We start from the raw sequence: 27,649 nt of genomic DNA, 5'->3' as shown, positions 1-27,649 counted from the left end.
GAGAGAGAGAGGTCAGGGATTCTCTAAATCAGAGAGGTCAGAGAGAGAGAGGTCAGGGATTCTCTAAATAGCACCAGGGAACAGAAAAGGTTCAGCTATTGTAGCTGTTGGGGGGCTTTGCTGAAATTCCCTATTCAAGAACTGCGCTGGTTACTAGTTCCTTTCTTGGAAACAGGAAACCAAAGGAGCCTATTCCACCAGCCTGCCATTTTCTTATGCTCAGTTAGATTTTTGTGTTTTGTAAGCTGTCCAGAGGCTTTTAGTATTGGGACAGCATATAAAAACTTTAAATGAATTTTAAGGAATTGTACTACAGCACTTCAAGTCTTTTTAGAGCCAAAATACACATTTTGTTCATTACATCACACGTAGCTGAAGCTTGTCTTGTGTTGTATTTTACAATACAGTGCCCAATCTGCATGGTGCCTAATCAGATTGGGCACTGTGCATTCTGCGAGTGGATGAGTAAACCTGAGAAGCACCTCATTTTCTTTACTGTCCTTGAATCAAGTTGGAGGATTGTTTTGATATGCAGCAGCCGTGGGAAAATGCTACACAGTCCAAATCCTGACTGGGAGCAGCTGAACTTGTGCACATGAAGCCTTCACCAAGTTAAGAGAGGCTCAGCCTATTTCCATTTTTGAAGCCCTCTCATTATGTTAAAGAAATAAATGTCAAAACAGGGTTAAAATGTTATGTGGTTAATGTTAACATTTGACCACTTAACATACTATAAAAATGATACAATGCAGTAATTCCTGATAAATGTTCCTTTTTTATTTACCAGCTGGTTATCTAACTTTTTCTGTGCAAATTCACGAAACATCATGGGGAGGAAATAGTTTTCTTACCATGTCACACTTTATGTGGAGCATACCAAGACCATTCCAATGATTTTGTCCAATAGTTGTATGATGATAATTCCCCATGCGCTTCACTGAAATTTTAGGTCCTCCATGAATGTGAGATCTGAGCCTTTCTGACCCCCTTAAAAGTAATCCCTTTATGGATATAATTTGTAGGGACACTGACAGAACAGATCTGAGAGATGTATCCTAGCCAAAATATTGAAAAGAGAAAGGAGAATCACATACTAGGCCTGAAATTTGCTTGGGTGTTATAATGGGAACAGGTACTCCTTAACCTCCTGTGGTTATGTGATGTTGAGAAAAAGGCATTCTTGGCCATGCATGGTGATAGCTTCTCCTTTATGGAATGTAGTGTTTTGATTAAGTATGCATACCATAAAGTATGCATAGTCATAAAGTCTCCAGCTCAGATCTCACCTCGATCACAAACTCACTAGGTGGCCTTTGGCAAGATTTATTTGTTCAGCCTCAACGCCACACAAATGCAGACACCAGAGGTGGGTGGTATTACTGTCAACCTGCCATATAGGGTTGTTTTAAGAAGGAATACGATAATATTGTTGAATAGTTTGGAGTGCACTAAAACATACTCTAAAAGCCAAGCATTATGCTCTCGAACAGTGTGGGCACATTTCAATAGATCCCAGACTCATGGGATCTATTCCCAGGTCCTGGTTGATGTCAGCATCCATGCTGAAGGCATACTGTCTGGGCTGGCTTAGGACTTCATGAAATCCAAGACAACCATGGGGCTGTCCAATATGTTATTGGCCTAACACACGTAACAAGACACACTCTGTGTTTGTTTTTTTCAGTTGGATGGGGGTTAGTGATTTGAAGGTGAGTGACTTTGAATCGGTCCCCTTGTCATAGTCAGATCACTGCCTGGTGAGATTTAGATTAATGGTAACTTTTCCCCTCTGCAGGGGTGGGGGACCCATTAAGGTGGTCCAGCCCTGAAGGCTGATAGATCCAGATGGTTAACAGAGGGCTCTGGGGGATTTTCAAGCTGATATGGCTGGTGATCCTGTCGAATCTCTGGAATACAGAGGATCTGGGTGGCTGACACAATCACTCTTCTGTGGTTTACCCTGGAGCTGAGAGTGTCCAACTAATCAGGAGCCCGGTTTTGGCATAAAAACAGCTTTCGTCACCCTGTATGATGACCTATGCTGGGAGAGAGACAGGGTGAATGTGACGTTTCGGTTCTCCTGGACCTCTCAGCAGCTTGTGATGCCATCAACCATGTATTCTTCAGGGGTGACTGTCTGAGTTGGGTGTGAGAAGCACTGTATTGCAGTGACTCCACTTCTACCTGGATGATAGGCTCTGGAAAATGGTGTCTGGGGAATATTGTTCTGCCCCTTGGTTCCTCAGGTCAGGCTTGTCCCCCCTGTTATTTGACATCTACATGAAACCACTGAATGAGGTTGTCCGAGTTTTGTCATCAATATTCCAATGACATGCAGCTCTATCTGTCCTTTTCTTCATCAGCAGGTGAGGCTGTGGAAGTGATGAACTAGTGCCTGGCTGTGCCAATGGACTGGATGAGGGCTAACAAACTGAAGGTCAGTCCAGACAAGACTGAGATGCTATTAGTGAGTGGTTTTTCTGAACATATGAAGGGAATTCAGCCTGTTCTAGATGGGGTAGCACTGCTGGTTGTTAGAAAGGTCTTAAGATTGTCTTCTAGTTATTACAATTTGTACAATCTGTTTTAAATTTTGTTTGATTTTTGTATGGTAAACTTTTCACGATGTTTTATTATGCTTTAATACAGTGCATTTCCTATTGTATGTTTAATGTGTTTTTATGAACCACCCAGAGAGCTTTGTCTGTTGGACTGGATAGAAAATGTTTAAAAATTCTGTGTGGGGGGGTGTCATTTTTTTTGTTTTTTACTAGAACCAAATGGAGTATCATGCAAAAGAACAGTTCAGATAGGCAAACACAAATGAGAAATAAGGGACAAAGTGCCTCAGAACATCATCTCAGCCCAAGAATTTGTTTTTCCAGTATTAGGACTGAGGTCACAGTCCTTTTGCTTTCTCCTTGCTTTTCCCTCTGCCCTCAATAATGGAAAAAAAATCCTTTCTGTGTAACATATGTTAATGGCTTTCCATGCTCACTCAAAGCTTAAAACTGTCAGGATGTGAGTGTTTGTTGTTGTCACAATTCTTAAACAATTGGAAATCAGAAATCCTTGCCAGCCTTTGACAAATTACACCAGATGTCTAATTTCCGTCTGCCTCTTGCTTATTCACAGAACCCAGGCTCAGTTCTGCCTCTTCCCAGGGCCAGCAAACCACACTTAATGTGTATCAGGATCAAATTGCTTAAAAATTGTAGCTCCTCCAGTTTCTCCCATAATGGAAACTCAGCTTCCATCCTGTCTTCACTGAGTTTCTGATCCACCCTCCAGCCCACAATCATCTCCCATGGGACCAAGCATTAGCCCTGACACTGGAAAAGCAGGTTTTCCTGGAATCCTGCAAGTAAACAGCACTGCGCCTAAGCTATTAGCATCCATTATCCCAGCATGCCCTGCAAGGTTGGTGAGTCACACCAGCAAAATTCCAGCACCAGTCAGTTTGTGCACCATCATTTACAGTTTGTATCTCTGAACATGCACATTTCTCCAGATACATGAGTCATACACATGTTCTGTCTGGTGCAGTTACAGAAGTAGCTTTGCCAAGGCTGATATTTAGGGAGGCCCCACACACCCAGGTCCCTCCCTGAGGGTCCCTGTCTGAGGAACAACAATGTTTCAGGTCATGTGTGTTTATATCAAAGACTAACCATTATGTCCACCAGCTCACTGGGCCTACACAGTGACAAATTCCCAATAGGTGGCCACATTCATATTATATCAAGAAAAAAATGGGCCAGTGTGTATGTGTGTGCATGTGTTTGGACAGGGTTTCTCTTTTTGTTTTTAGTTATCTAATCAGTATTTCATGTATATCCACCTTTTTCCTCTTGCAAGGAACCCAAGACACCTTCTATATTCATTCTTCTCCTTTCCATTTGATCATCACAACAAGCCTGTAAGCCTGTCACAAATAGGTTGAGTTACAACAGCATGGTGTGTAAGCAGGTTGTTTTGGGCAACTTTAAACTATGACCTCATGGTTTAAGGATGCTCTATTTAGCTCCATTTTAATCTTTTCTCAAAATTGGTAGTAGCTTTCTAATCTCTCAGAGTCTCTGTCACTTCTGAGTATTCTGAAGTCCGGGCCCAATTCAAGGTGTTGGTTATCACCTATAAAGCCCTTAATGGCTTGGGACCTAGCTATCTAAAGGAGCGCTTGCGTCCATATATGCCCTCCCGCCCCGAGATCGGTGAACGAGGCCTTTCTCGTGAAAGATATTAGGAGGGTGAGGACCCGGAGGAGGCCAAGATACTCCGAATTTTTAGTGATATTCTATCTTATGTTTATTTATTCTTTTTGAAAGCCACCCTGAGGCTTCGGTGATGGGTGCGGCATAAAAATGTTATAAATAAATAAATATCATCTCTATTCATGCGCAATGTTTTATGTATTTCTATATGTCAGTCTATACTTTTCATGTCTTATTCATCTAACATGCCATAGTGTTGCTTGGCCTAACTGAAGCTTAGGCTTTAAGCAAAGACAATTTTGTTGTTTTTGTTGTTAGTCGCGTAGTTGTGTCCAGCCCATCGTGACCCCATGGACAACGTTCCTCCAGGCCTTCCTGTCCTCCACCATCCTCCGGAGTCCACTCAAGCTCACACCAACTGCTTCAGTGATTCCATCTAACCACCTCATTCTCTGCCGGCCCCTTCTTCTTTTGCCATCAATTGTTCCCAGCATTAGGCTCTTCTCCAGGGAGTCCTTCCTTCTCATTAGGTGGCCAAAGTATTTGAGTTTCATCTTCAGGATCTGACCTTCTAAAAAGCAGTCATCATTTCTGCCCATTCTAAACACATTTCCAACCATCAAAATCATAATAGGATGCCTTGGTTTTGTAACCCTAACCCTGCCCTCATGCACACCCCTAACCCTAATATAGGGCTAAAGTTCCATTGAAAAGAGAGAGGTTTTTTAAAAGCCTTCCTTTAGTAGCTGTTTCTGCACAGCTCATTTCTGCCCATTCTAAACACGTTCCAACCATCAAAACCATGCCAGGACACCTCATTTTTCTAACCCCAACCCAGTCATGGTGAACCTTTTAGAGACCTAGTGCCGTAACTGCAACCCAAAACCCACTGATTTATCGCACGTGCCAACACTGCAATAGAACCTGAAATCTAAAGTTTTAGTTTAGAAAAAGCAACTCACAGCCAGTTCAAGCAAAAAATATATATCCTTGGCAGTGCAATGACTGGCCATGCGAAAGCTTGGATGAGTCGCAACTAATGCGTCGCAGCTCATGATGCTATCACCTGGCGCCACTACTCCTTTCCAAGCATGTGCATGGCCCCTATGTGTGCTGTTATCAGATGCTTGGCTGCTGGGGTGATGCTGGGGCGACTTGGCTTGTGTGCTGACAGAGAGGGCCCTAGTGTAGTCTGGACCTCAAATAATTAATCCCGCTCTTCCTGCAACTTGGACATTCAAGAAACACTATCTTCCCCTTTGCCCCAGCTAATTTTAAATTTTCTCCCAAAGGAAAGGAGTTCACAGTTTGTGGAACCCAGGTGATCTGCTGCTCCATTTGGGGGGGGGGGTCCTGACATGGTTGACAGTGCTGAGATGAGGCTTCTTTGCTTCACTTGGGTCATAAGGTGCTCTCTGCTTCAATGCATCCTGTCAGTGCCAGATCAGCCTATTTTTGATAAGGGGAAAAGTCTGTACTGCTGCTCGCATGTTGAAACAACTTTTCTGAAGTCTTGTTCTGATTAGCAAAACCTGTGGTTTGCATGATAGGCAGACATCCTGAAACAATCATTTCAAGAGTCACAGTTCAGACCACAGGGCTGGGACTCAGGTGAACTGCATTCTGGTCCACATTCAGCCATAGAGCTAGCTGGGTGATTTTGAGACAGTCACAGACTCTCAAACCAGCCTATCGCACAGAGTTGTTGCTGTGGGAATAAAACTGAAAGCAGGAGGAAGAGAATGATGTAAGCTGCTTTGAATGCTTTAATGAAAAGGGATTAATCTAATTAATAAATAAAGATGTGAAATGTTGAGGAAAAACTTACATGAAACACAAAAAGTATTCTCTTTTTAAAAATATATTAACTAAATTCTTTTGACTGTTTCACTATTAGGCTTCACTCTGAACCACAATGTGTGTTTTCTCGGCCATCTTTCTGGTACCTTTCCAAAGGGCAGGGTCTGTGAATTCTTCTGAATTTTATTCTTCCAGTGGCTGATCTTTAACAGTCCCCGCTGTTAAGTTTCTCCAACTGCATTTCTGTTAAGGTAGCGGGCCCTGGGAATGAAATGCATGGCATACTTTTCCCCATAACTTCAATAAATGGGCAAGGGCTCAGCAAATCGCTTCCATTTTGCAGCTCCTGATATTCTTGAATCTGCAAAACTACTGTTGTCTACAACCTTCTCAGCTTCTGGGAAGCAGCTGGTTTCCTTTAGCCAGTCTTTTGCAGAAGTGGTCCTTTCTTTATCATGCTTTGCCTTCTCCCCCCATTCTATATTTTGTACCTGCCATTCTCCTTCTTGGAATATTGTGGTGCCCCCTTGCCTGAGCAGAGGATCCTTGCCCTTTCCTCTGGACCCAGGCCTGCTTCCCACCACTGAAATGTGACCTGGGGAGATTCTCCAAAACAGAACGTGGGCTTCCGGCCTCAGGAATTCCTGCTCCCACAAAACCACCCACAAAGAGACTTTGCTTTGCACAGTCCCAGATTCCACCCCTGGCATCCTTGGCCAGGACTGGGAAAAACTCTTGCCCACGTCTCTGGATTGTCCCTGCTGGTCAATCGCATGGGCAACCTGCACTGGACTCCCCCTTGGTCTAACAGGGTAGGTGGCAGCCGCTTCCTCGCTGCCTATCAAGTTGGTCTGCAGTTAGCGTTAGAATTTACCGAGGGGGCTAACGCAAAAGCAGCGCTCCTCTCGTCGAGACAGCCCCAATGGTGCGAGCAGCCGCGGAATTCGCTGGCACTCTCGCGGAGAAAAGGGGAATTGCATCCGAGCCTTCAGCAATACGCAACTGCTTTCGGTTTCACGTAGCTGCAAAGAAGGCTTCGAAGCAAACGGGTGGCTCTTTTCCAGGTACGTAGGGAAACGCAGCTATCTCTCGCCTTTTCCTTCTGATTATGAATTCCACCTCCGCAGTCCGGGAATCCTAGATTAAGTAGGATTCTCGGTCTCCTTCCGTTCTGTATATCCTCAAAGTTGGCGGAGGGGTGGAGTGGAGATTCTGCCTGAAGCTGGGAGACCTGAATTGGCTCGATCTGGCGCTGACTCTACTCTTTGTTTTCATGAAAGTAAGTTCTCCCTCTCAGATTAATAACCGCCCCCCCCCCCCATTATTTGGACAGCAACTCCCAAAACTCCCTGTCAGTAGAGCCCATGGTCTGGGATTTAAGGGAGGTGTGACAAAGCATCCGCCAAACAGGTCGCCAGCCTCTGAGAAAGGTTTTGCTGATCCTGCCTGCCCAGTCTCCAGAGCTTTCAGGTCTGCGCCCTGCAGAACCAGGGCTGGATTTCTGTGGCGTGAGCTCGGTGGAGAAAAGGGAGTGATGAGCTCTTGCAGTCAGTTCTCTCTTTTTAATGGCCTCCAGCAGCAAGAAAGTGAGTCAGCTTGCTCTTAGGAAGCAAAGCCAGCTTCTGCCAGCCTTCTGTAGAGGCTCAGCTCATGCTCCCCCCACGCCCTGCTTGTTTGTGCACTGGAGGTTACTGTGAATTTTCTGTAGAAAAATAGAACACTGGAATAGCCTTCGCCAAGGGGCACAGCAGCACCTACACGTACCCTATTGTCACGCCCTGCTGTGAACATTGATTTTTCAAGGTCTCAGACATCATGTATTGCTTGTTCTCTAGGCAACGGCTTCTCCAGCAGTCATCAACAAACATGGCAGCCTGTGGCCTTCTCACACCTTCTCAGGAACCAGGTAAATAGGCTGCTGAAATTTATTCATAGATTGTGTGCCAAGTGGCAAGCCTTGGTCGCATGCAACAGTGGTAAATCATGGGTCAATTAACCCACAATTTGCCAAGCTACTTTCTTTCAACATGCAACTGCAATTGGCAGAATCAAAGGTTGGTCCCCAAAGTTTGAAGTCAGATTTTACCAGTTAATCATGAGTTAACCCAACATTAACCCGCAATCAATTATTAAATTAATTTGGATTATGAATACTATTGTCTGGATCAGATGTCACAGAACTGTCCACAACTGGAAGTGGCGCGTTCATGATCTGTCACTACTATGTACAAACAAGGTCACTGTATGCTAGTTGAAATGGCCATTATAAAAACGGTTGTTGGGTGCATGCAAGGTGGCATTGGGTGCGCGTGGCAGCGACTCGCACACTCAGAAATCTCCCAGCAAGTTCAAAACCATCTCCAAGTGAGCAAGCCACCGGCAAGCACGCATGCGTGGGGGAGGCAGGCGGTGGCGACTTGCTAGCTTGAAGATGGTTTTGTACTCACTGGGAGATCTCCCAGCGAGTCCAAAACCATCTCCAAGTGAGCAAGCCACCGCCTCCCGTGTGCGGTGAGCGCACACGCGCAGGCAGCAAACAACAGCGCGGGCCGGATGAAAGGGCATGATGAGCTGGATCCGTCCTGCGGGCGGTAGTTTGAGGACCCATGTCCTAAAGCAACTGGAGTTCCTAGGAGTGGGCTGAGGAGCCAGAGAACCTACAGCCATGTTCTCTAGGGTCTGGGATCCCTGCTCTGAACCAAAGCAGGGCTTGAACTTCTGCCTCACTACTTCCTTGCCCCAGTGCCACTGCAAAGCATCTCCGTGGATGTGATGGTGCAGGGTTTCGTGGCTGATGTGGTATCTAAGCTTCAGTACAAGAATGAGGAGAAGAACCCAGTGGAGGTGATCTTTGTCTTCCCTGTGGACGATGAGGCTGCAGTGTATGCCTTTGAGGGCTTGATTGGTGGCACACGCATAGAAGCCCAGATCCAAGAAAAAAAGCAGGTACTATGGGAGCCCTACTTTTGGGGACAGGGTGGCTTAGTTTCTCAAGGACACCAGAGGCTTTCCTGGTAAGACTGGATTGCCACATAAAGATCTTATGTCAAGAAACCTACATGCTGTTTATGTTCCCCCTGTGGGTAGAGAGCCAGTAGGAAGCCTCATTTAGTTCCCCATGCCCTGGGCCCTGCTCTGAGCTTGGATGTTCATGGCTTATTTATGTATAGATTCTCCTGTAACTTGGCTGGTTAGAATTGTACGTGCCATTAAATTCATTTCTTTGACTGAATAGAATGGATACAGGAAAGTCTTCCTTTCTTAGCCATCTTATTCTTTCTGTACCCATATCTTAGAAATGGAAGCACTTGCAATAATTTACACAAGCAAATTTAAAAGCATGAAAGCCAGTCAATTAAGTCCTGAGTGCTTCAACAGCCTAGATATGTCTGGACTTGAGACCACACTGCCTCTGCCCTTGTTTTTTTCCCTTTCTTCTGTCGACCACCCGATTATAGGCTGAGCAGGAATATGATGATGCCCTGAGTGAAGGACGTCAGGCTTTCCTACTTGAAAAAGAAGAGACCAGTGACATTTTCCGCTGCTCCCTGGGTAACCTTCCCCCTGATGGGGAGGCCACACTGAAGCTGTGCTATGTTCAGGCATTAGCTCCAGAACCTGATGGGGCTGTCCGCTTCGTCCTTCCTGCAGTCCTGAACCCACGCTATGTGCCTCAAGGTAAGACACATTTCCCCCACAAACACAAGATTCAGGTCCTAAGAAAAGCATCTCACTAAGGTGACTTGCTACCTCCAGGCCAGAGTGTTCTACCTTAAATTTGTATTCTGCTGCATATGTAGAACAGCCTGAGTCTCAGTTTGACCCCAAACCCTCCACTAGGTTCCTCCACCTAGCACATCCTCATTTTCCCTCCCTCTGAGGCTAGAACTGTGCATTGTGGAGGCTAGAACTGTGCATTGTATAGCATGGGCATGCATTCTTCTTGTGCTCCAGAGATACTTCCTGCTGTCTTTCAGCTCTCTGACCTTGCATGCTCCTCTCTCCACAGGCTCAAAAGAGGGCACAGTCACCAAGAGCATGCCACGAGTACCCAGGGGGAAGCTTCCCTACACACTGGCCCTCAGTGCCAAGCTGGAATCTCCCTATCGCATCAACCGTGTGGAGTCGAAATGCAACCTTGAGCCCCTACACTTCACTGCAGAGGATCACAGCACAGCCCTGGTAGGATTACTTATGATTTGGGATTGGTGGCAGCTTGTGTAAAGAAGCCCACATACATCCCACCCTGACTCAGTGCCATTGCTGGTTAGACTTCTGATCCAATTTCAGTAGGTGGTTGTTCATGTCATTTGATGTGATTTATTTTATTTTATTTTAATTTTGCAAATGCCCAGTTTATATGGCAGGCATGCGCAGTAGGGAGACTTCATCCCTTTAGCTGTGCCACAATTCCAATCATAACTTCCTCATTCTCCAAGTCTGTTCTTTGCAATGCAATGCAATGCAAAGAACAGATCTTCTTTTTAGTCTAGGATTCATCCAACAGGCAGATCAGCTTATTTATTTATTTATTTATTTATTTATTTATTTATTTATTTATTTATAATTTTTGTATGCCGTCCCATCACTTAAAGCCTCAGGACGGCTTACTTAAAATTGTCAAACAGTTCTTTGCTAACTGCATCCATCTGTTATCAGAACCTGCAAGTTATTCCATAACATGCCATATGGGGATTAAAATCTGCAAAATTATTCATGACTTTGCAGCTAAAACCAACTCTGAGTGGCATCTTTTAGCGGCTTTTTATTGTCCACACAGATTTCCCTGGCCAAAGGGCACCAGTTTGACCAAGATGTAGAACTGCTGATTTACTATGAGGATGTCCATAAGCCCAGTGCCCTCTTAGAAGCTGGGAAGCCTGGAGCTGCTTCAGGTGAGCACAGCCTAAGTGGCTTTGGTGAGGGGGCCTGGGGCTGAAATAAACGGTTGCCGGGAGGCGAGGTGGTCCTACCCTGGCTAAAACAATTGGATCCCCTTTTCCCCTTCAAACACAGGCTCACTGATGGGAGATCCAGCTCTTCTGCTCACCTTGTACCCTAGCTTTCAAGCCACAAAGCCAGAATGCAGTGCTACCAAGGAGTTCATTTTCTTGCTGGATCGCTCTGGCAGCATGAGCGTTGTCAATTACCGCAGCCATTCTCTGACACGCATTGAGAGTGCCAAGGTAACCTGTGGCTAGAAGATCTTATGGGGTGTTTGTAGGTTCCTACATGTATGGGTTGGGTACACTGGAGCATCAGTAGAGAATCTGGTTATTCCCATGGCATCTTTATCATGCCCCTCCTCCAGGATGCTCAGGGTGAGGTATTCGCCCATTTGGTCATCCCAACACCCCTTGAACTTGATTGTCTTAGAGACAGTGCCTGGACCAAGGTCCCAGCATGAGGCTTATGGCTGAGGGAGGCTATGAACCCAAGCCTTGCAGTTTTGCTGCTAAAAGATACCAGCGCAAAACAAGGAGGAGGAAAGATGGGAGTTGGGTGGATCCATGGGAGGATCAGGGTCATATACTGTTGAGACCAGTCTGATAGGGTGGGTGGGATATCCAAGGTGATGCCTGCTTTTCTCTCTCCCCATCTCAGGAGACCCTGATCCTCCTGCTGAAGAGTCTCCCTCTGGGATGTTATTTCAATATCTATGGCTTTGGATCTACCTATGACTCATTCTACCCGTGAGTGTCCAAATGTTGAACAGCATAAGGCATTTTTTCCTTTCATTGGTGTTTCCTTGTGTGGTTAAAAGGTAAAGGTTTCCCCATGAGATTAAAGTCCAGTCATGTCTGACTCTTGGGGGCAGTGCTTATCTCCGTTTCCTTGCTGAGGGAACCAGCGTTTGTCCGCAGACAGTTCCGTAGTCGTGTGGCCGGCATGACTAAACACAGAGGTGTACAGAACGCTGTTACCTTCCCACTGAAGTGGTACCTATTCACCTACTTGCATTTGCATGCTTTCGAACTGCAAGGTTGGCAGGAGCTGGGACAAAGCACGGGAGCTCACCCCATCTGCAGATTTGAACTGTCGACCTCAACCATTCCAGCAGCTCAGCAGTTTAAACCACACTGAGTAAATATAAAAAGTGCTGAAATGCTTAACCGAGTAGCTGAGAAGACAGAAAAGAAACACCTTCCTCTCTTCCAGGCCTGCTTCCTCTACTTCCCTAGACAAGTCCACAATTTGTAATCTTATGCAACTAGCCTTTGTTATAAAAGTGTTGCAGACCAGCTAATCTGTGTTTAGGCTATAAAAGCAGATGTTTTGTAGGCAAGAACAGCAAAAGTCAGGGTATTTCAATATACTGTGGAGCTAGTTCTTTAAGCTAACGCTGTGGAAAAGAAGTGAGTGGCAATGGTTGGAAGGTGCTCTGGAGAGTAGCAGGCTAACTGAGCCCTGCCCTCAAGCCAGCTCCCTCTCCTGGGGAGCCTCCCTGGCAGCCAGTCGCTTACAGCACAGGGTTCCTGCCCCTTCCTCCCCAGTCAGTAACATCCTCTCACTCCTGCTTCTTGTCCGAGTTAGAACCCCTTCCCATGCCTCCTTGAGATGGCTCTGGGGGAGTGCTTGGCCCAGTCTCTACATCTTTTCTTGTCCACTGGGCAGCCAATATTGCCTTTTTCTCTCCTTAACAGTGCCCAGGACTTTCATATGAGGAGGGTGGTGACTTGTAGGCAAGTATTGACTGGAATTTGTAGTGGAGAGTAGGTGGTAAGACAGTAGTAAGTGGATTTGGGAAGGTTGAAAAATAGCTTGGTTGGGGATTTGACTGAACTTGGGGAGAACAGGTCTTTGTCCAGCCTGAAGTGCCTGATCCTGCCTATTCTCAGAAGCTAAGCAGCGTCAGACCTGGTTAGTATTGGGATAAGAGACCTGAGTCCTGCATTGAGCAGGGGGTTGGACCCGATGACCTTCTAGGCCCCTTCCATGATTCTATGATTCTCTGGTCCCTGCTGCAGGCAGAGTGTGAAATATACACAGCAGACTATGTCAGAGTCTCTCCAGAGTGTGAAGAAGCTCAAGGCTGATTTGGGGGGCACAGAAATTCTTACTCCACTGAAGGCCATTTACAGCCAGCCATGCCAAGAAGGACATCTTCGTCAGGTACTGGGAGATGGGTTGGCAGCCAGTTCACTTCTGTGGGAAATCTACCTTTTTAGCAAAATCAAACAACTTTTAGAATGGTTATAAATGAGTGATAACACACTTCAAAAGCCACTTGAATGGCATAGAGAGGTTGAAAGAAATTACTCCTTGCCTGGTCTCCAGTTTTTCCTCCATGCTACTGAGAAAAGGCCAGATACTGAAGATGAAATTCAAATAATTTGGCCACCTAATGAGAAGGAAAGACTTACTGGAGAAGACCCTAATGCTGGGAACAATTGACAGCAAAAGAAGGGGACAGCAGAGGATGAGGTGGCTAGATGGAGTCACTGAAGCGGTCGGTGTGAGCTTAAGTGGACTCCGGGGGATGGTGGAGGACAGGAAGGCCTGGAGGAATGTTGTCCATGGGGTCGCGATGGGTCGGACACGACTTCGTGACTAGCAACAACAGCAACACCACCGAGGAAAATCAAAGTCAAACACCTGTGGCTAGGATTGCCTTTGATCTCTCTCAATCTCTCTCTCTCCCCCCCCCCCCTTCCACCCCCAGCTGTTTGTGTTCACTGATGGTGAAGTAAGTAATACAAAAGAGGTGATTGATGAAGTCAAACGTCATAGCAACTCCCACAGGTAAGAAAAGACAAAGGGAAATTTGTCCTTCTCAGCATTCATCACACTGTGCGTTGGTTGCCACATTTTGGGACTCTCTCTCCTCCCAACCCCCCCACAGGTGCTTCTCCTTTGGCATTGGAGATGGGGCCTCCACGGCTCTCATCAAAGGCATTGCTCGAGCAGCTGGGGGCAGTTATGAATTCATCACAGACCAGGAGCGCATCCAGGTCAAGGTGAGGAGGTCTCTGAGACTCTGCCTTTCTCTGTCTCTGAGACTGTGCTGCTGGTCTCCACTAGGCTCCGCCAAACTCTGGGACACTTGCTAGGTTCTTCTCTCCCTCTCAAAATGCAGTCTGACTTTGGGGACCTAGTTTGTCCTAGCCAAAAATGCACACTGGCTTCATCTGAAAATCATGCCTGCAACCTGAACAAATGAGGAACAGTCCCTCTGGATTTTTCCTCAGAATGTGGAGTTGAAGCATTGAAATATGTCATGGCTGGTTGTCCAGCTGTACCTTCTCCCTTCCTCGTGCTGTTAAACTGAGTAGTACACAATGGCTCTCCATCTAGGTAGTTTTTGTGGTGGAGAACTTTTTAACAGATTTGCTGCAAATCGTTAAATCTGCCTTTAGGAAGAGCATCCATGGATGATTTTTTAGCTCCATCCTTTCTTCTCTTGTTACCTCCCTAGATAAAGTGGTACACCTTGCATGGCTAGTAACTTCCAATGGTTTTACTTTTAAGAGTCAAGGAAGGGGAGTGGAATGGGTAACATTTTAACAAATCTGGAAAGCAACCTACTAGCATGTTTTTTGCGGACAGAGACTACTCGGGTTCCTTAACATTCATCCTTCCTATGTAACATGAATGTTGATTTCAGACCCTCATACCAAGTGACTATCAAAACATGTAGAAATAATGGGGGGAAAGAGAAGATAGCTTATTCAGCCCACACATGCTTTTCTGCCTTCCTCTATGGCCTTGCCCACACAGTTGTATGAACAATACTGCATGCAAAAAAATGAGAGACTTGGATTTTCTGATTTTTAAGTGAAGATTGAATTTTCCTTCTTGCACAAAGCCCACATCCCATCCCCTCTGCTGTGAGATTGTCTTCTTTCTACAGGCATTGCAGTCTTTGAAGAAGGCCCTGCAACCAGCAGTGACACAGATCTCTCTGAACTGGGACTTGCCTTCTGGCCTTGAGGGTGTTCTCGTGGGGTCAGGTCCTCAGGTCATCTTTGAGGGGCAGCGCTGCCTCATCTATGCCAATATCCGAGGGCAGCATCAGGTAAGTAACCCCCACCCAGGTTCAAATGTTAGGAAGCCTCGTCTCCCATTCTAGATTCCAAACTGTCTCAAGCTTTCCTGTTTCTACCTTTCCCTTTGTGGGTGGGGGCAGGTTATCATCCCAGAATGCATTTCTCCTCCAACAGCTATTGCCTTCCCCCTGCTGTGACATTTTCTCTACTTCTGCAGTCTTCAGATTCCCCAGAAGGCACCGTGATTCTTCAGTATAACTTCCAGGACCAGACATTCACTGAGACAATGAAGTTCCCACTCCATGCTGAGAAGAGAGACAGGTAGATTTGTGTCTTCTTTTTGTCCTCCTGCTTTTAGCAAAGATCGTGGAATTTCTTTAACTACAAAGAGAACTGTAGATTCCTCACCTCATAATAGATTTCTCATAATATCCTGCAACAAGGTGGAAATTCTAGTAGCCTTGCTTTGCTTTGTTGCTTTCCAACAAACCAGGTTTCATAAAATCATGAATGCAACCTGGTTGGGATGATCCTGGCTTATAAAGTGAGTGAGTAGCTAGGATCACAATGCAGAAACCCTTCCCGGTTTTGCTTAGCACTGGTATCTGAAGTGGGGAGCAGAGCAAGAGGGAATGCCTGCCTGCCCCAGTGCACAACTCAGTCATGATAAGTCAAGATTCTTACAGAAATGCTACCACTGTGTTGCACTGTTAGCGGTGCTTCTGAAACCATGGAGCCTAGACTAACATCTCTGCTCAGCCATGCCATCTGTATGGTGAACCATTTCCCAGCCTAGCCTCCTTCACAAGCTGTGCAATTTGCTCTGGCTTCATCTGGAGGAAGAGCAGTATATAAATAAGTAAGTTCTCAGTTGGTAGGTGGTAATACCTCAGCATCTGTCTAGCTTTATCTGGAATACTATCCAGATAGTTCTTTTGAATTCCAGCACACTGTATTAGCTAGATGTTGAAGCTGAGAAGGCCTTGGCTTTAGAAACTCTGCAGCAAACTCTTGCAAGGTGGTTTAAAAGCCCAGAAGCTGGGCATAGAAGCTTCCCCCAGGAAATGCATCTGGATCTGGACAACACTAAACCACCTGAACATACAATGCACTAAGTGAATGCGGAAAAGGCCTTTGTTCCCATGGTCCAGCCATGACTAGTGGCTTCCTTTTCACAGCAAAGCAGTCTAAATGTGAGCTGTAATAGGGAGCAAAAGCTCTGGGCTTTCTGTAGTTAAGGTGTTAATTCTAGTGGAGCAAAGGCTATGGACTTCTCATAGAAAAATGATTAAAAGTCACCACATTTCTCAAACCTACTTTCTCTAACCAGGCTCCCTGTTCACCGGCTCGCAGCTCAGTTCCTTCTGCAGCAACTAGAGACAGGTACAGAGGAGGAAGTGGAGAAACAACGCCTGGCATTGGAGACCAGCCTGAGCTCTGGGGTGATGTGCTCACAGACAGCCTACATTGGAGTGAACATGGAGCTGAATAAACCAGTTCAAGGACCCCTCCTCCACCGAGTTGTGCCACTTCCACGTGAGTCGGAGGACATGATCCAGGGGTCGCCTGGATTATTGAACTGAAGGCCATTTTATCTCCTGAGATTCATCCAAACTGTGACTTTCCCCCTCTGTAGGGGAGGGAACCCATTAAGAGGGGCTGCTCCCAGGGGCAAATGGATCCAGGTGATTTCCAGAGTGCGCTGGGGAACTTACCAGCTCATATGTCTGGTGGTCCTGCCAAATCCCTGGATGATCTCTGGAATACAGATGTGACCCGGGTGGTGCACACAATCACTTCTGAGTGCCCACTCTGCAGTAGAGCTCATATAACCCTGTGATATACCCCAGAGCTAAAAGTGATAACAGAATTCAGGAGATAGCTTGAGTACAAGATGGAGGAGAACCAGTGGATACAATCGGGTCCTGGTATGTGCTTATGGATGGATATATTTGGAGACATTAAGAGCAGCCAAGAAGCAATATCAGACTGCCTCCATTCAGACTTTTCTTTGCCATTCAGCTGCACTCTTTAGGCTTGTCCAGGGCCTGCTACATCTGAGGCCCACTGCAATATATTTGCTAGGCAGTTCCTGGATAAAATCTCCAATGTTACCACAGTGGAATCACGTGACACATCCAGAGTTCAGTCTGGTCAAGACGAGTTCCAGTTAGTGCAGCTCAAGACTGTTGATGAGGTGCTTGGACAGGTTCATGCAACCACATCCATACTGGATCCTTGCCATTCTTGGCTAATAAAATCCTGCAGGAAGCGGACTGCCAGCAGGGTCTGGAAGGTGATTAATGCTTCCTTACAAGAAGGAAGGATCCCATGTAACCTGAAATAGGGAATGGTGAGATCATTCCTAAAGAAACACTCTCTGGATCCAGAGAACTCCACAATCTTAGGCCAGTGGCAAGCATCCCCTTCCTGGGCAAGGATCTTGAGCAGGTGGTAGCCAACCAGCTCCAGGCATTCTTGAATGAGGCGGATTATCTGGACCCATTTCAGTTGGAGTTCAGGCCTGGTTTTGGCACAGAAATAGCTTTGGTCACCCTGTATGATGACCTATGCTGGGAGTGAGCTGATAAAGGCCCTGTTGGGGTTTCAGGAAGAGCGGTTGAGACCCACAGTGACCCACTGGGATTTATTTGCTCAGCATTTTCAGGCACTCCAACTGTTTACTCTTATCAAAATGTTGATTATTCCTTTTGTATGGAGGTAGATGGGTGGCAGTAAGTACCTGTAGCCTTCTAGATGTTTTTGGATGCCAGTTCCCATCAGGGCCCACTATCATGGGCATTGATTAGAGCTGGCGAGTGCTATAGGAAAACACAATGGCAAGCTGCATATCCCCAACTTCTGCTACAGTACCATCTTCTTTTTGCACTTGATTGTCTGAGTTTCAGTTGTTCCAGCCCCAGGATGCTCAAAGCAGTGCTTCCTATGATGTCTGTCCTTCACCTCATCTTAGCTTTTATATCTTAAATGCTGAAGATGATTGTCTGGCTCCAAAATTAGTTCAGGGCACTTGGAAAAAGAGGATGGCCCTAATTAATTTGATTAATTAATTAATTAATTAATTCCCTTCTTGAACCGGGTCTTCCCCCAAGCAGTTAACTCTTTTTACCAGAGGCTTTTTCTTACCTGGGAGCTCCTTGCCTTGTCGGGACTAGCTCTCTCCGTCTCATTTTCCTCTCAGCCACCCTTTCCTCAAGCCCTGCTCACGGCTGGTGGAGGTTTCCGGCCAAATTTGCCTCAGCCCAAATGCTGAGGGAGAGCTCTCTAATGCCGGTTGTCCACCTGTCCGAAAAGAGGTTTTTTGAGGGAGAAAGCTTAAGAATTTTGAGGCAAAATTCACCTTTAGTCTGCTCGGTGCCCCTTTATTTGTCTTTATTTGTTTTTTGGCGTCAGGCCAAGACCTTTTTATTTAAACAATATCTTAATTGTTAATTGGTTGTTTTTATTTATTGGTTTTAAAGTTGGCTGAGATACTCCGAATTTTTAATGATATTCTATCTTATGTTTATTTATTCTTTTTGTAAGCCGCCCTGAGGCTTCGGCGATGGGTGCGGCATAAAAATGTTATAATAAATAAATAAGTTTGAAGGAGACAGCTGGGAAAGCATTCCCAGAGGATCATTTTCTGGATCCTACTGACATGCTTAATGATCCATTACAATTCTCTTGCATTGGTGGAAGTCCACAAGGGGGTTTCAGAGCCACAGGTGTAGGTCAGAACAGAAAGGTAAGCAGGTTGCCAGGCTGCAGGCATTTGCTGGCATGTCTGAGATAGAAACAACTGTGCTGCCACTATTTTGCCAGTATTTTCCTGCTACTCTGGTCACATGAAGGAAGAAAGTGCACTATCTACTTATGATTCACCCATTAATGCATATTGTTGTAACTGCAGGAGAAATTGGGGAAATTTGAAAGGTCATGTCTGAGTTTGCATTCATAGCACAAGCCCAGGGCACAGGATAGTGCTGCAAAATTGCAGGGAAGTGGTTGGAATTGAGGCTGCTCTTTCAGGTTGCTCTATAGAAAGGCCTGGTAATACACATGCATGTTCATAGCTGTTTGTGGTACAGGGGTAGAGGTAAAATGTGAGCCTATTCACACCTGAGCATTTCTGTAGGCGTGCACTGAAAATCAGCCTGAAAAGGAGATCAACAATTCCCTGACTCCAAAATCCAAGGCATTGCTTGGAAGCAGGGGACAGGGATGTGGGAGGTTGTATGATGAAGACTTCTTAAAGAAAAGGTTGCTAGCTACACTTTTAAATGCACCCATGCCAGTAAGAGTTACACTAGTGCAGGACTGGAACACATATGCCTGAGGGCTGCAAGGAAACCATAATTCTGAACAAGAGTCATAAATATAGTTGGGGGAAATGGCTTCTGTACTGGGTAGGGAAGTGTTCTATGCCATCCAAGTGGTGTCTTCGACCACATTGAAGGCCTGTGTTCTCTGTGCCATTTTTTCTAGAACTCTTTTGAATTTTCCAATCCCACCTTTTCTGAAAGGGAGACAGATATAAGTTGCTTAGTCCTAGACACTCCTGCTCAGAGGAGCAATGGCCGGATACAATTCTACTGCTTCTCCATCTTAGTCTTCTTCCTGTTTTTTCTGAATGGGTTTTATTTCTTGGCTGACCATTTATGATTAGCTTCTGTTTTATTTTCATAATTTCATAATGAAAAGCAGATGAATACAAATAAATTATGCAGGTAACAATTCTGACCAGAAAACCATTGTCTTTGTTTTCTCCAGGTATAGGTGCAGCAAGAAAGTCATATAAGGCTACAGCTTTCCAAGGAGGAGGTGTACGGAAGTTTGTACTGGGTGCTGCAAGTTCCTGTAAGTGCAAAGAATCAGACACCATGAAGGGATCACAACTTCTTTTTGTGGGCTTAGTGGAAGATTAGATGCATTTGTGTCCAAAGTTGGAATGATTGTCAGTCTGACCCAGGCTGATAAACCAGAAGTGCAGAAAGAGGCTGGATGTATTAGGATACATTTTTGCTCCAAATATAAGTAACAATACAGTGTTTTAAATACATTCCTCAGCAAGTCAGGTCATTAGAAAATAAGCAACGAAGAGAAGAGACAAAGAAATTGGGAATGCTGCGGTCACACTTTTCTTCTTGTTTGCACAGTTTCATCTTCCTCACCTTTCAAGATGAACCGCATCAAAGGTAATACTTGAGAAGGATGTTGGTGGACATAAGGGGACAAGGGAAATGCTTGTGCAACTAAGGGTCAAGCTGGATGGAACAGTTTGATCCATTTCTTCAGGCTACAGAGAAACCCAGAGCCAAACTTTCTGGTGGAAACTTTAAGTGACAGACCTGGATGGATCTGTTGATTTTTACCTTGGAACAATTGGTGGATGATGACCAAAGCTTTTCAGATTTATATGTCAAATATACTTTGCCTGCTATGGCTGAATGTCAATATTTGTAGTTGCTACACTTAGTAGAATCTAGGTTTGGCCTGCTGCTTTTACAACTTCAGAGTAGCCTTCACTACTAGAAGTACCCAGTCACAGATAATGTGTGTGAATGAGTGCTCAAACACTACCTGAGTGGCTGGAACAGGAAATAGACACTGCACCACAACCCATGGCTGTGAATAGTCATTGCATGTAGCTCCATCATTGCAAACTTCTCTGCAAATACAGCACAGATCAGCCATGAGAAGCAAACCATTCTAGTTTCTGAGTGTTTGTATTTTAAAAATGAATGTTCACTGAACAGAGATGACTGCAGTGAAACTAAATCCCTTCTTTTCTTGTAGCTACAGCTGTGAATCCATTTGAAGAAGAGCTATACTTAGGTAACAAGTCAAAAGGGTTTTTTGGAGATCCTGGATAGTTATGGAACCAATGGACAAGTTGACTGGAGCAATTGAATCTGGATGGGATCTGTCTTACAGTCATGTGAAGGGTGAAGGGGATGTGCATTGCATACTCCACAATTAATATGAATTATGGGGTGGCAGAGAATATGTGCAAATAGATGCTCACATGAAGACTGAGGACCTGGAGTGGGCCACTTGACCAGCCCCAGATGTTGGAATGGTCCTGCACTGGCAGTCGAGACATGAGAGCTGATGCTTGCGTGGCGCTTCCCTTCCAAACCACATTGCCAACACAGCGTAGACCCATTGCTGGGTCTTCATGTGAGCAGCCCTTAAGACAATTAATGTCCTGTTTTGACAGACAATTTGCAAGGTGAATGATGGGGATCAGAGATCCCAGAAACGAAAACTGTTGTCTCGTTTGTCAGAAAGAATAATTAAGGATGCAGCTGTCCAGCCACCAAAAGGGAAGAAGGGCCACCCATGCTTTCATGAGTAGCTTCTGCCATTGAATTCTTCATGGTACTCTATGTGGCTGGCTTTGCCTGTAGCAAGCTTCCCCCTTCTTACCCACCTGATGTTTCAGACCTTTATTATCCTCAACCACCATGGCTATGATTAGGTCTTCTGTAAATTCTAGCACTGGCGGAACATCAGGATTGGAGAAGGCTCTCAGGCCTTTCAGGGCACCCACAAGGCTTATGAAAGCAGGGCCCAAACCGGCACTCCGTATTTCCAAGCAATAGGTCTGAAACCTTTAACAGTAGCCAAGATGAATGTTCCACACCTCATGAAAAGACTAATTTGACCTAGATTTCACACATTGAAGTACGATACATCATAAGTTTATTTACATAAGAGAAAACAGGGAAAGGATCAACATGTGAATGAAAAAAAGCAATATTTGGAAACAATGTTTCCAATACTGATGCAACACCAATACTATATGTAGTGGTGATATGGGTCTTCAGTAGAACATGACATTCTGAGGAAAGCTTTGCCAGACCCAAAGAAAAGTAAATGGGGACCAAAGTATCTCCCCCATTTCTGTTTTGTTCCCAACTTTGAGCTAAAATTCTAGCAACCAATCACCAAATAGCTGGAAATCAACTCGGGGACAGAGTGCTTTATTCCAACCATGAGGTCAAATTTGTTCAATATACTTAGTGCAAGTTTAACTATTGCCTTGAAGGAAAAGGACTCCATGAGATTATACACACAGGTACCCAAACAAAGTCTTGCAGACACAGTCTTCAGGTTGCTAAAACAGAGAAGGAAGAATCAATTTCTGTGCAGGGGCTGTTAAACCAAAGACCTAATGGCCATATCCAGCCCATCTCGGATGCTCCTTTGCCCTTTGCAGCCGCCCTCTGCCCATGGTTCCACCTGTTCCTCTAACTACCAGTCATTTGGACTTTTCCTGACTTTTGTGAATTATTGTTTCTATTCAGAGGTTCAAATGCCTCTCCAAAGACTTGGCTACTGGGAGTATGAGCTTTAAACAAAATGGTTGAATTTTATTTTATTTATTTATTTATTTATTTATTTAGAATATTTATATGCCATCCTTTCACAAAGGCCTCAGGACGGCTTACATAAATAAATAAATAGAACATAATATAGAACATAATACAAATGAATTTCAGATCCACCCTGGCTGCAGATTAAAAACATATATAACCAATATTAAAAGTCATTAAAATATTGTTGGAATAAAAAGGTCTTAACCTGGCACCAAAAAACAAATAACAACGGCACCAGGCGGATCTCTCTGGGGAGCACATTCCATAGGCGGGGCGCCACCACAGAGAAAGCCCTCCTCCAGGTACTTTGCCTCCTAATATCTTTCATGGAGGGTTCCCAGAGGAGGGCCTCTGCTGCCCATCTCAGGGGGTGGGAGGGCAAATACGGAAGAAGGCGTATTTTAGCCCAACAATATTTGCCTTCTAAATATGCTCTCAAGACTGCTGACGCCTTTTAATGTGTTGTTTTATTTCCTTCTTTACCCATTGCAGGATGCTCTTTGGCCATCCCCAAGGAATCCCCTTTTTTGAGCCTTGTGTCCCTGCAGAATGCAGATGGCTCCTGGGCCCTTGATTCTGAACTAGCTAAAATTCTAGCCCTCAAGGAGGCTACGATCTCAAGTAAAATACCACCTCTGGTAGGTTTATGGCAGAGCCTGTAGCATCCACATAGGACTGAAGAAAGAAAGTGTTGCTCAGAATGGGTACTTCTGCTTAGAAATGACCATCTTTGTCATCTTATGTCTGGGGAGCGGAGGTAGAACATAAAGGCTTATTGGTATGCATGGAACCATCCTGTGCAGAAGTGCTACCCAGGGCTCCCTGCCTGAAATCAGGATTCTCTACACAGCCCATTATGAAACACATTATGCCCTCTATGCCAATTGTAGGGGAATATGAGAAGACAGGTGCTATTGTGCTCATGTGCCATTTCTGGACTAGGAGGCACTTTGGTCTCCATAGCTTCTTAACTTAAAGATCTATGCGTACAGTGAACTGAGAAGCTGGACCTCCAAATGAAGCTTCCTCCCACAGAATAAGGCACAAGAGAGGTCTCTGCTTGTTAGCTTTGCATACAGAGGCATCATTGTAGTTTAATTAGGGTTTGCTTCTTTAAAGATTAAGTTTAATCTTTAATTTTCCATGCTGCAAGGTATATTTTGCAAATGGACTTCAAACCCTGGTTTCACCTGTTGGTGGTCTATAGCCATAGTTTTGTATTGAAATGTCTCCAGAACAGTTTCTTGTCTTACAAATGCTTCAGTCTGTACAGGACCAATGCACAAGCAGAATTCAGTGTGTCTTTTGTCCCCTGATCATTACTGCCAGGCCACCCAACACACATGGGCGACAGTGCTGGCCATCCTATGGCTCCACTCCCATGCTGCAGACCAGAGGGATGAATGGGAACTACTGAAAGCAAAAGCTCTTGATTGGCTTCATGCCAATGCAGGTAAGATGGGAGTGCTGGTCAAGAGGATTTAGGATGGGTGAGAAGCACAGAGCAGGGAACCAGAACAAAGCAGTCTGTGCCCCCTTCATGCCGCTCAGCTGTGCCTGCCCCCTACACCCGAGTCAAGTTAGGAAGTGCTGGTGATTTTGCAAGTCCAGCCTCTCTCTTGAATTTGGAGGTGGTGGAGACGATCCCTGCTGTATCCTTGCTCATGGAAGAGAGGATGGATGAAGGCCTCCTGGATAGTACTCACCAACCATACTTGGATGGGCCTTTCCATCCCATCACACAGAGCTCACTTAAATGAACAGTCTTGGACTGCAGAGTAAGAGCCGCCTAAACACAGGCTTCCCTCTATTCCCCATGTTCTGTCTCTCACCATCCCAGTGTTCTGCCAAAGTCTCTCTGCCCGCGTACCTTTAAATGTTCTTTTATTGCTCAGTCTGTTACTTGCAGTCCTAGACTGCCTCAAATATAAAATGCCCTGCTGGTTTATTTTGTGCCTTTCATTGTTCCCTTTGGAATACTTTGAAGAATTGTGCTCTGTCTCTTGACACTGGGCACACACCAAATAGACATTTAAAAGAAGAGAGCGGGAGCACAGTGGCAGGGGTGTCTTCCTGATCTGTAGACTTGAGTGGTAACCAGTAGTTTATCTTCATCTCCCTGATTGGTGGAACCTGTGGGAGAGATCCAAGGAAGCAGTACTTCACACCGTGTGCAGCTGAACTATGAAATTCATTTCTCCAGGATGCGATGGTGGTCACAGAAGTCTGTCAGTGGCTGCTGAGCCTGATGGCCCTGGGCTACCTCCTGGCTGTATGTTTAGGCACACTGCCTGCAAGGGAAGGGGAACTCCTGCACACATGTCCCACGTGTGCATCTCCCATGGGCATCTGCTGGGCTACTGTGGGAACACAATCCTGGACTGGATGGACCTGCACAACCCTTCCTATGCACAGGACCAAAACAGACTCTATTTCAAAAATGTCTTCTTCTCATGTTTACACTAGAGTAAGCATGGGAAGCCCGCTCTGGGTTGGGTCCCGAACAGGGAGAAAGCATTAAACCCCCAGTTGGGATCAGTTCCCCTCTGCCTACTTTAGAGTGAAACTTTTGAAAAGGCTGAGCTGATGGCTGCTATGCTAAGGTAAGGTCTGTTTTGTCCCTGTGGTGGTGCTGTGCCAAGGATTTGCCAGACACCAATGTGCACAGCAGCCAAAATGAGGTGGGGGTGCTGAGGGAGCCTCATCTTCTCTGTTTCTTTGCAGGGCCTGAGTTGAGTCAGTGTGTGATGGCTGGCAACGCATTGTTGAACAGTTGTGTGAGTCTCCAGGCCTTCAGGCTGTGAGCAGACTCTGTAACTCTGTGCCTCTTAAAAGGGAGTTTCAGCTTCACTCCCTTTTCTCCTCCTGCCAAATCATGCCATGCTTGATTCCAAAAAGGATATCCATAGTTCTTCGGCTGTAACTCTGTCTGATATCTCAAGTGTCCTTATTGCAAAAGTGCTGAAGTTTCCTCTCAACTCAGGATGCCAATTGTCCTGTATCATTTTCTTCACAGTATGCTATTTGTAGTGAAAAAAGGTGCACTTTTAAAAAACCTATAAAGTGAATTTAGTGATAAATTAAAAGCCTATTGATGTTTATTGTATTTTTTATCTACCCCCTCCCCCTTTTTTTTAAAGCAGTACAGATGGAAGGGAAAGGCTGTAAGCCTAATCAAGAATACCGTGGTAACTTGGCTCACAAACTTAATCCATTCCAGGACTCTGGTTGTGACCCAAACTGGTCATGAGCCAAGTTAAATTTCCCCATAAGGTTCAATGTAGATAAGGTTAATCCATTCTGTAATTATTTTTTAATCAGAAAAATGTGAAGCAAAGTGACAAAGAACAACAAAGATCGCGGCCATCTCGCCCCACCCCAGCACGACCTCGATCGCACCCGTCCTCCCTGCACGCACCCGTCATCCCGGCATGCTGGGGGGGAGGGGGCAGGGAGAGATGGGAATGATCGCAGCCGCACTCGGAGGGCGGGGAGACAGGCGCAATCGTGCTGGATGGGGAGATGGCTGAGATCGCAGTTGCGCTCATGCAGGAAACACGGGCACAATCAGGCGCACTCGTGCAGGAAAGATGGGTGCGATCTCAGCCATCCCCCCCCCACTGCCCCCAGCACGATCCTGGCAATCTCCCCACTTGCAGGGGTGGGGAGATGGCCATGATCGTGGTCGCCACCCAATGTGGAGTTCTTGACCTGAATCAAAATTTTTATGAAATTTTTGTTTGTGAACCAATTTGGTCGTGAACTGAGGCATTCATGAGCCGAGGTACCACTGTATATGAATTTTTGGAGGGGATATGGGTATAATTAAAGTATATTATATACTGTTAATTGTTACAATATATAAAGTGAAATGAAGGTATTAACTGGTCTCCCAGGGAGCTGGTGCACAGTGTTTATTGTTAATTTTAGTTATCCATTGGGATTTAGATGCTATTATTGATATATTTTGAAGAATATGTATTTGTATCTCAATTACATTTACGTTCTGTTTTAAAAATGTTTATTGTATTTCTAACAGAAAAAAATTGAATCTTTGAATATTATTGATAATGCATAAAGTGATTGAATTAGTATTTGATTTCAGATTGTTCTCTGAAATAAGGACGGGAGGAAGAAGGGGAAATGGATGGAGAATGGAGGAGGAGAGGCAGGAAAGAAGGGAGAATTTTATTTTTAATTGTAATTGGGTTTGTGCATATGCTGTGGGGTGAATTGTGCCTTACTTGTTGTCTATATTAAAGCAATTTTCATGTGAAATTATTAGCTTGCTCTGGCTGCTTACCAATTTAACAAGCATTATTAAAAATTTAAAATTAATTTAAAATTGTAGTTATGATACCTCAGATGTCTTTACTGCCCAGGGCTGGGTAGGGGAGAAGGGTATGATTTTCGAGCAAGGCATTCACATGGAGATGGCCCTGAACATAGCCCATATCTTGGCAGCAGGAGATAACCAGTGACACCTCAAGGCAGTGCCTTGGTCTAAAAGAGGCCCTGTCAGAGCAAAGCATTTGGCTGGGTGGGTTCCGCAAAGGGCTGAGCTAGCCATTCTGCTGCTACTGCTGGCCCCTCTCAGCATACCAGCTGGCCAGTCATGGCCGGGTAACTGCAGTTTGTGCTACTAAAAATTGCCTCAGCAGCTGCTTTTGTCATGTACCCCTGCTGGAAGAGTTCCCTGGAGAAAGCACTGGGAAAGCAGCAATTGCCAGCCACCAGCAATATACAGGATGTACCAAAAGACCAGGAAGACCCTCCCTGCACCTTCAAGGGTGACAGAATTCCACCTGCAGACCACCAAAAAAGAAGGGCACTCGATTTAGTCCAGTCCCCCTTTCACTCATGAATCTCGGTGTAGCTGCGTCCATGATCATTATTCAATCATTATTAGATTGTTAATATGGTGTCTGGTTCAGGAATATTCCCACGATGCACTTGACTTAAGTGATGGTCACCCATTCAAGACACCCCTAAAGTTCAGCCTGAAAAACTGCTTTCTGTAGCTTTAAGATCTCAGAGAAAGGTCTGTCTCTTGGAACTGCCACCTTCAGTGGGACATTTGATGACAATGCTAGAGAGGGCCTCCTTGGTGGCTGTCCCCGGGCCGTGGATGTCCTTGCCAAGGATGGTAAAGCGAAGTGCCTCTTCCACTGAAAGGCAAGTGTGTTGGTCTTCAAGTAGACCTTTCTCTAATATGATCAGTTGGGTGGGTTTAAATCTGTAACTGTACTATTTTTATATGTTC

At 45.3% G+C, this 27,649-nt stretch overlaps 1 protein-coding gene across 4 annotated transcripts; it reads left to right on the top strand.

Annotated features, from left to right (window-relative positions):
* Positions 1-7,022: 7,022 nt before the first annotated feature.
* LOC123033491 (von Willebrand factor A domain-containing protein 5A-like) lies at positions 7,023-25,565 on the top strand. 4 transcript variants are annotated; one of them, XM_044450102.1, is made up of 21 exons: positions 7,061-7,078; positions 7,202-7,293; positions 7,850-7,920; positions 8,758-8,960; positions 9,473-9,692; positions 10,024-10,196; positions 10,795-10,909; positions 11,031-11,200; positions 11,619-11,707; positions 12,983-13,127; positions 13,678-13,757; positions 13,858-13,972; positions 14,866-15,030; positions 15,219-15,322; positions 16,332-16,537; positions 19,775-19,861; positions 20,161-20,199; positions 20,801-20,839; positions 22,879-23,024; positions 23,716-23,839; positions 25,111-25,565. In XM_044450102.1, exons 3-21 carry the CDS (start codon positions 7,881-7,883, stop codon positions 25,188-25,190), a joined length of 2,340 nt encoding a protein of 779 aa, XP_044306037.1. In that variant the 5' UTR covers positions 7,061-7,078; positions 7,202-7,293; positions 7,850-7,880; the 3' UTR covers positions 25,191-25,565. The 4 variants fall into 4 exon arrangements, with proteins under 4 accessions (XP_044306038.1, XP_044306037.1, XP_044306036.1 ...); XM_044450103.1 differs by lacking the exon at positions 7,202-7,293 and having other exon boundaries at positions 7,023-7,078; XM_044450101.1 differs by lacking the exon at positions 7,061-7,078 and having other exon boundaries at positions 7,107-7,293.
* The last annotated feature ends 2,084 nt before the right edge of the window (positions 25,566-27,649 follow it).

This window comes from Varanus komodoensis, unplaced genomic scaffold (genome assembly GCF_004798865.1).
Source record: "Varanus komodoensis strain SLA01 unplaced genomic scaffold, ASM479886v1 scaffold62, whole genome shotgun sequence".
Taxonomy (NCBI): Eukaryota; Metazoa; Chordata; class Lepidosauria; order Squamata; family Varanidae; genus Varanus; species Varanus komodoensis.
The sequence above is the reverse complement of the archived record's forward strand: the minus strand, read 5'-3'. Positions and strand labels throughout refer to the sequence as shown.

Bases quoted from the DNA above. Each gene is read 5' to 3' on its own strand.
- LOC123033491 (XM_044450103.1), top strand. From the start codon at position 7,881: ATGGCAGCCTGTGGCCTTCTCACACCTTCTCAGGAACCAG. The intron at 8,961-9,472 runs GTACTATGGGAG...ACCCGATTATAG, and splicing joins AGATCCAAGAAAAAAAGCAG to GCTGAGCAGGAATATGATGA. The intron at 9,693-10,023 runs GTAAGACACATT...CTCTCTCCACAG, and splicing joins CCCACGCTATGTGCCTCAAG to GCTCAAAAGAGGGCACAGTC.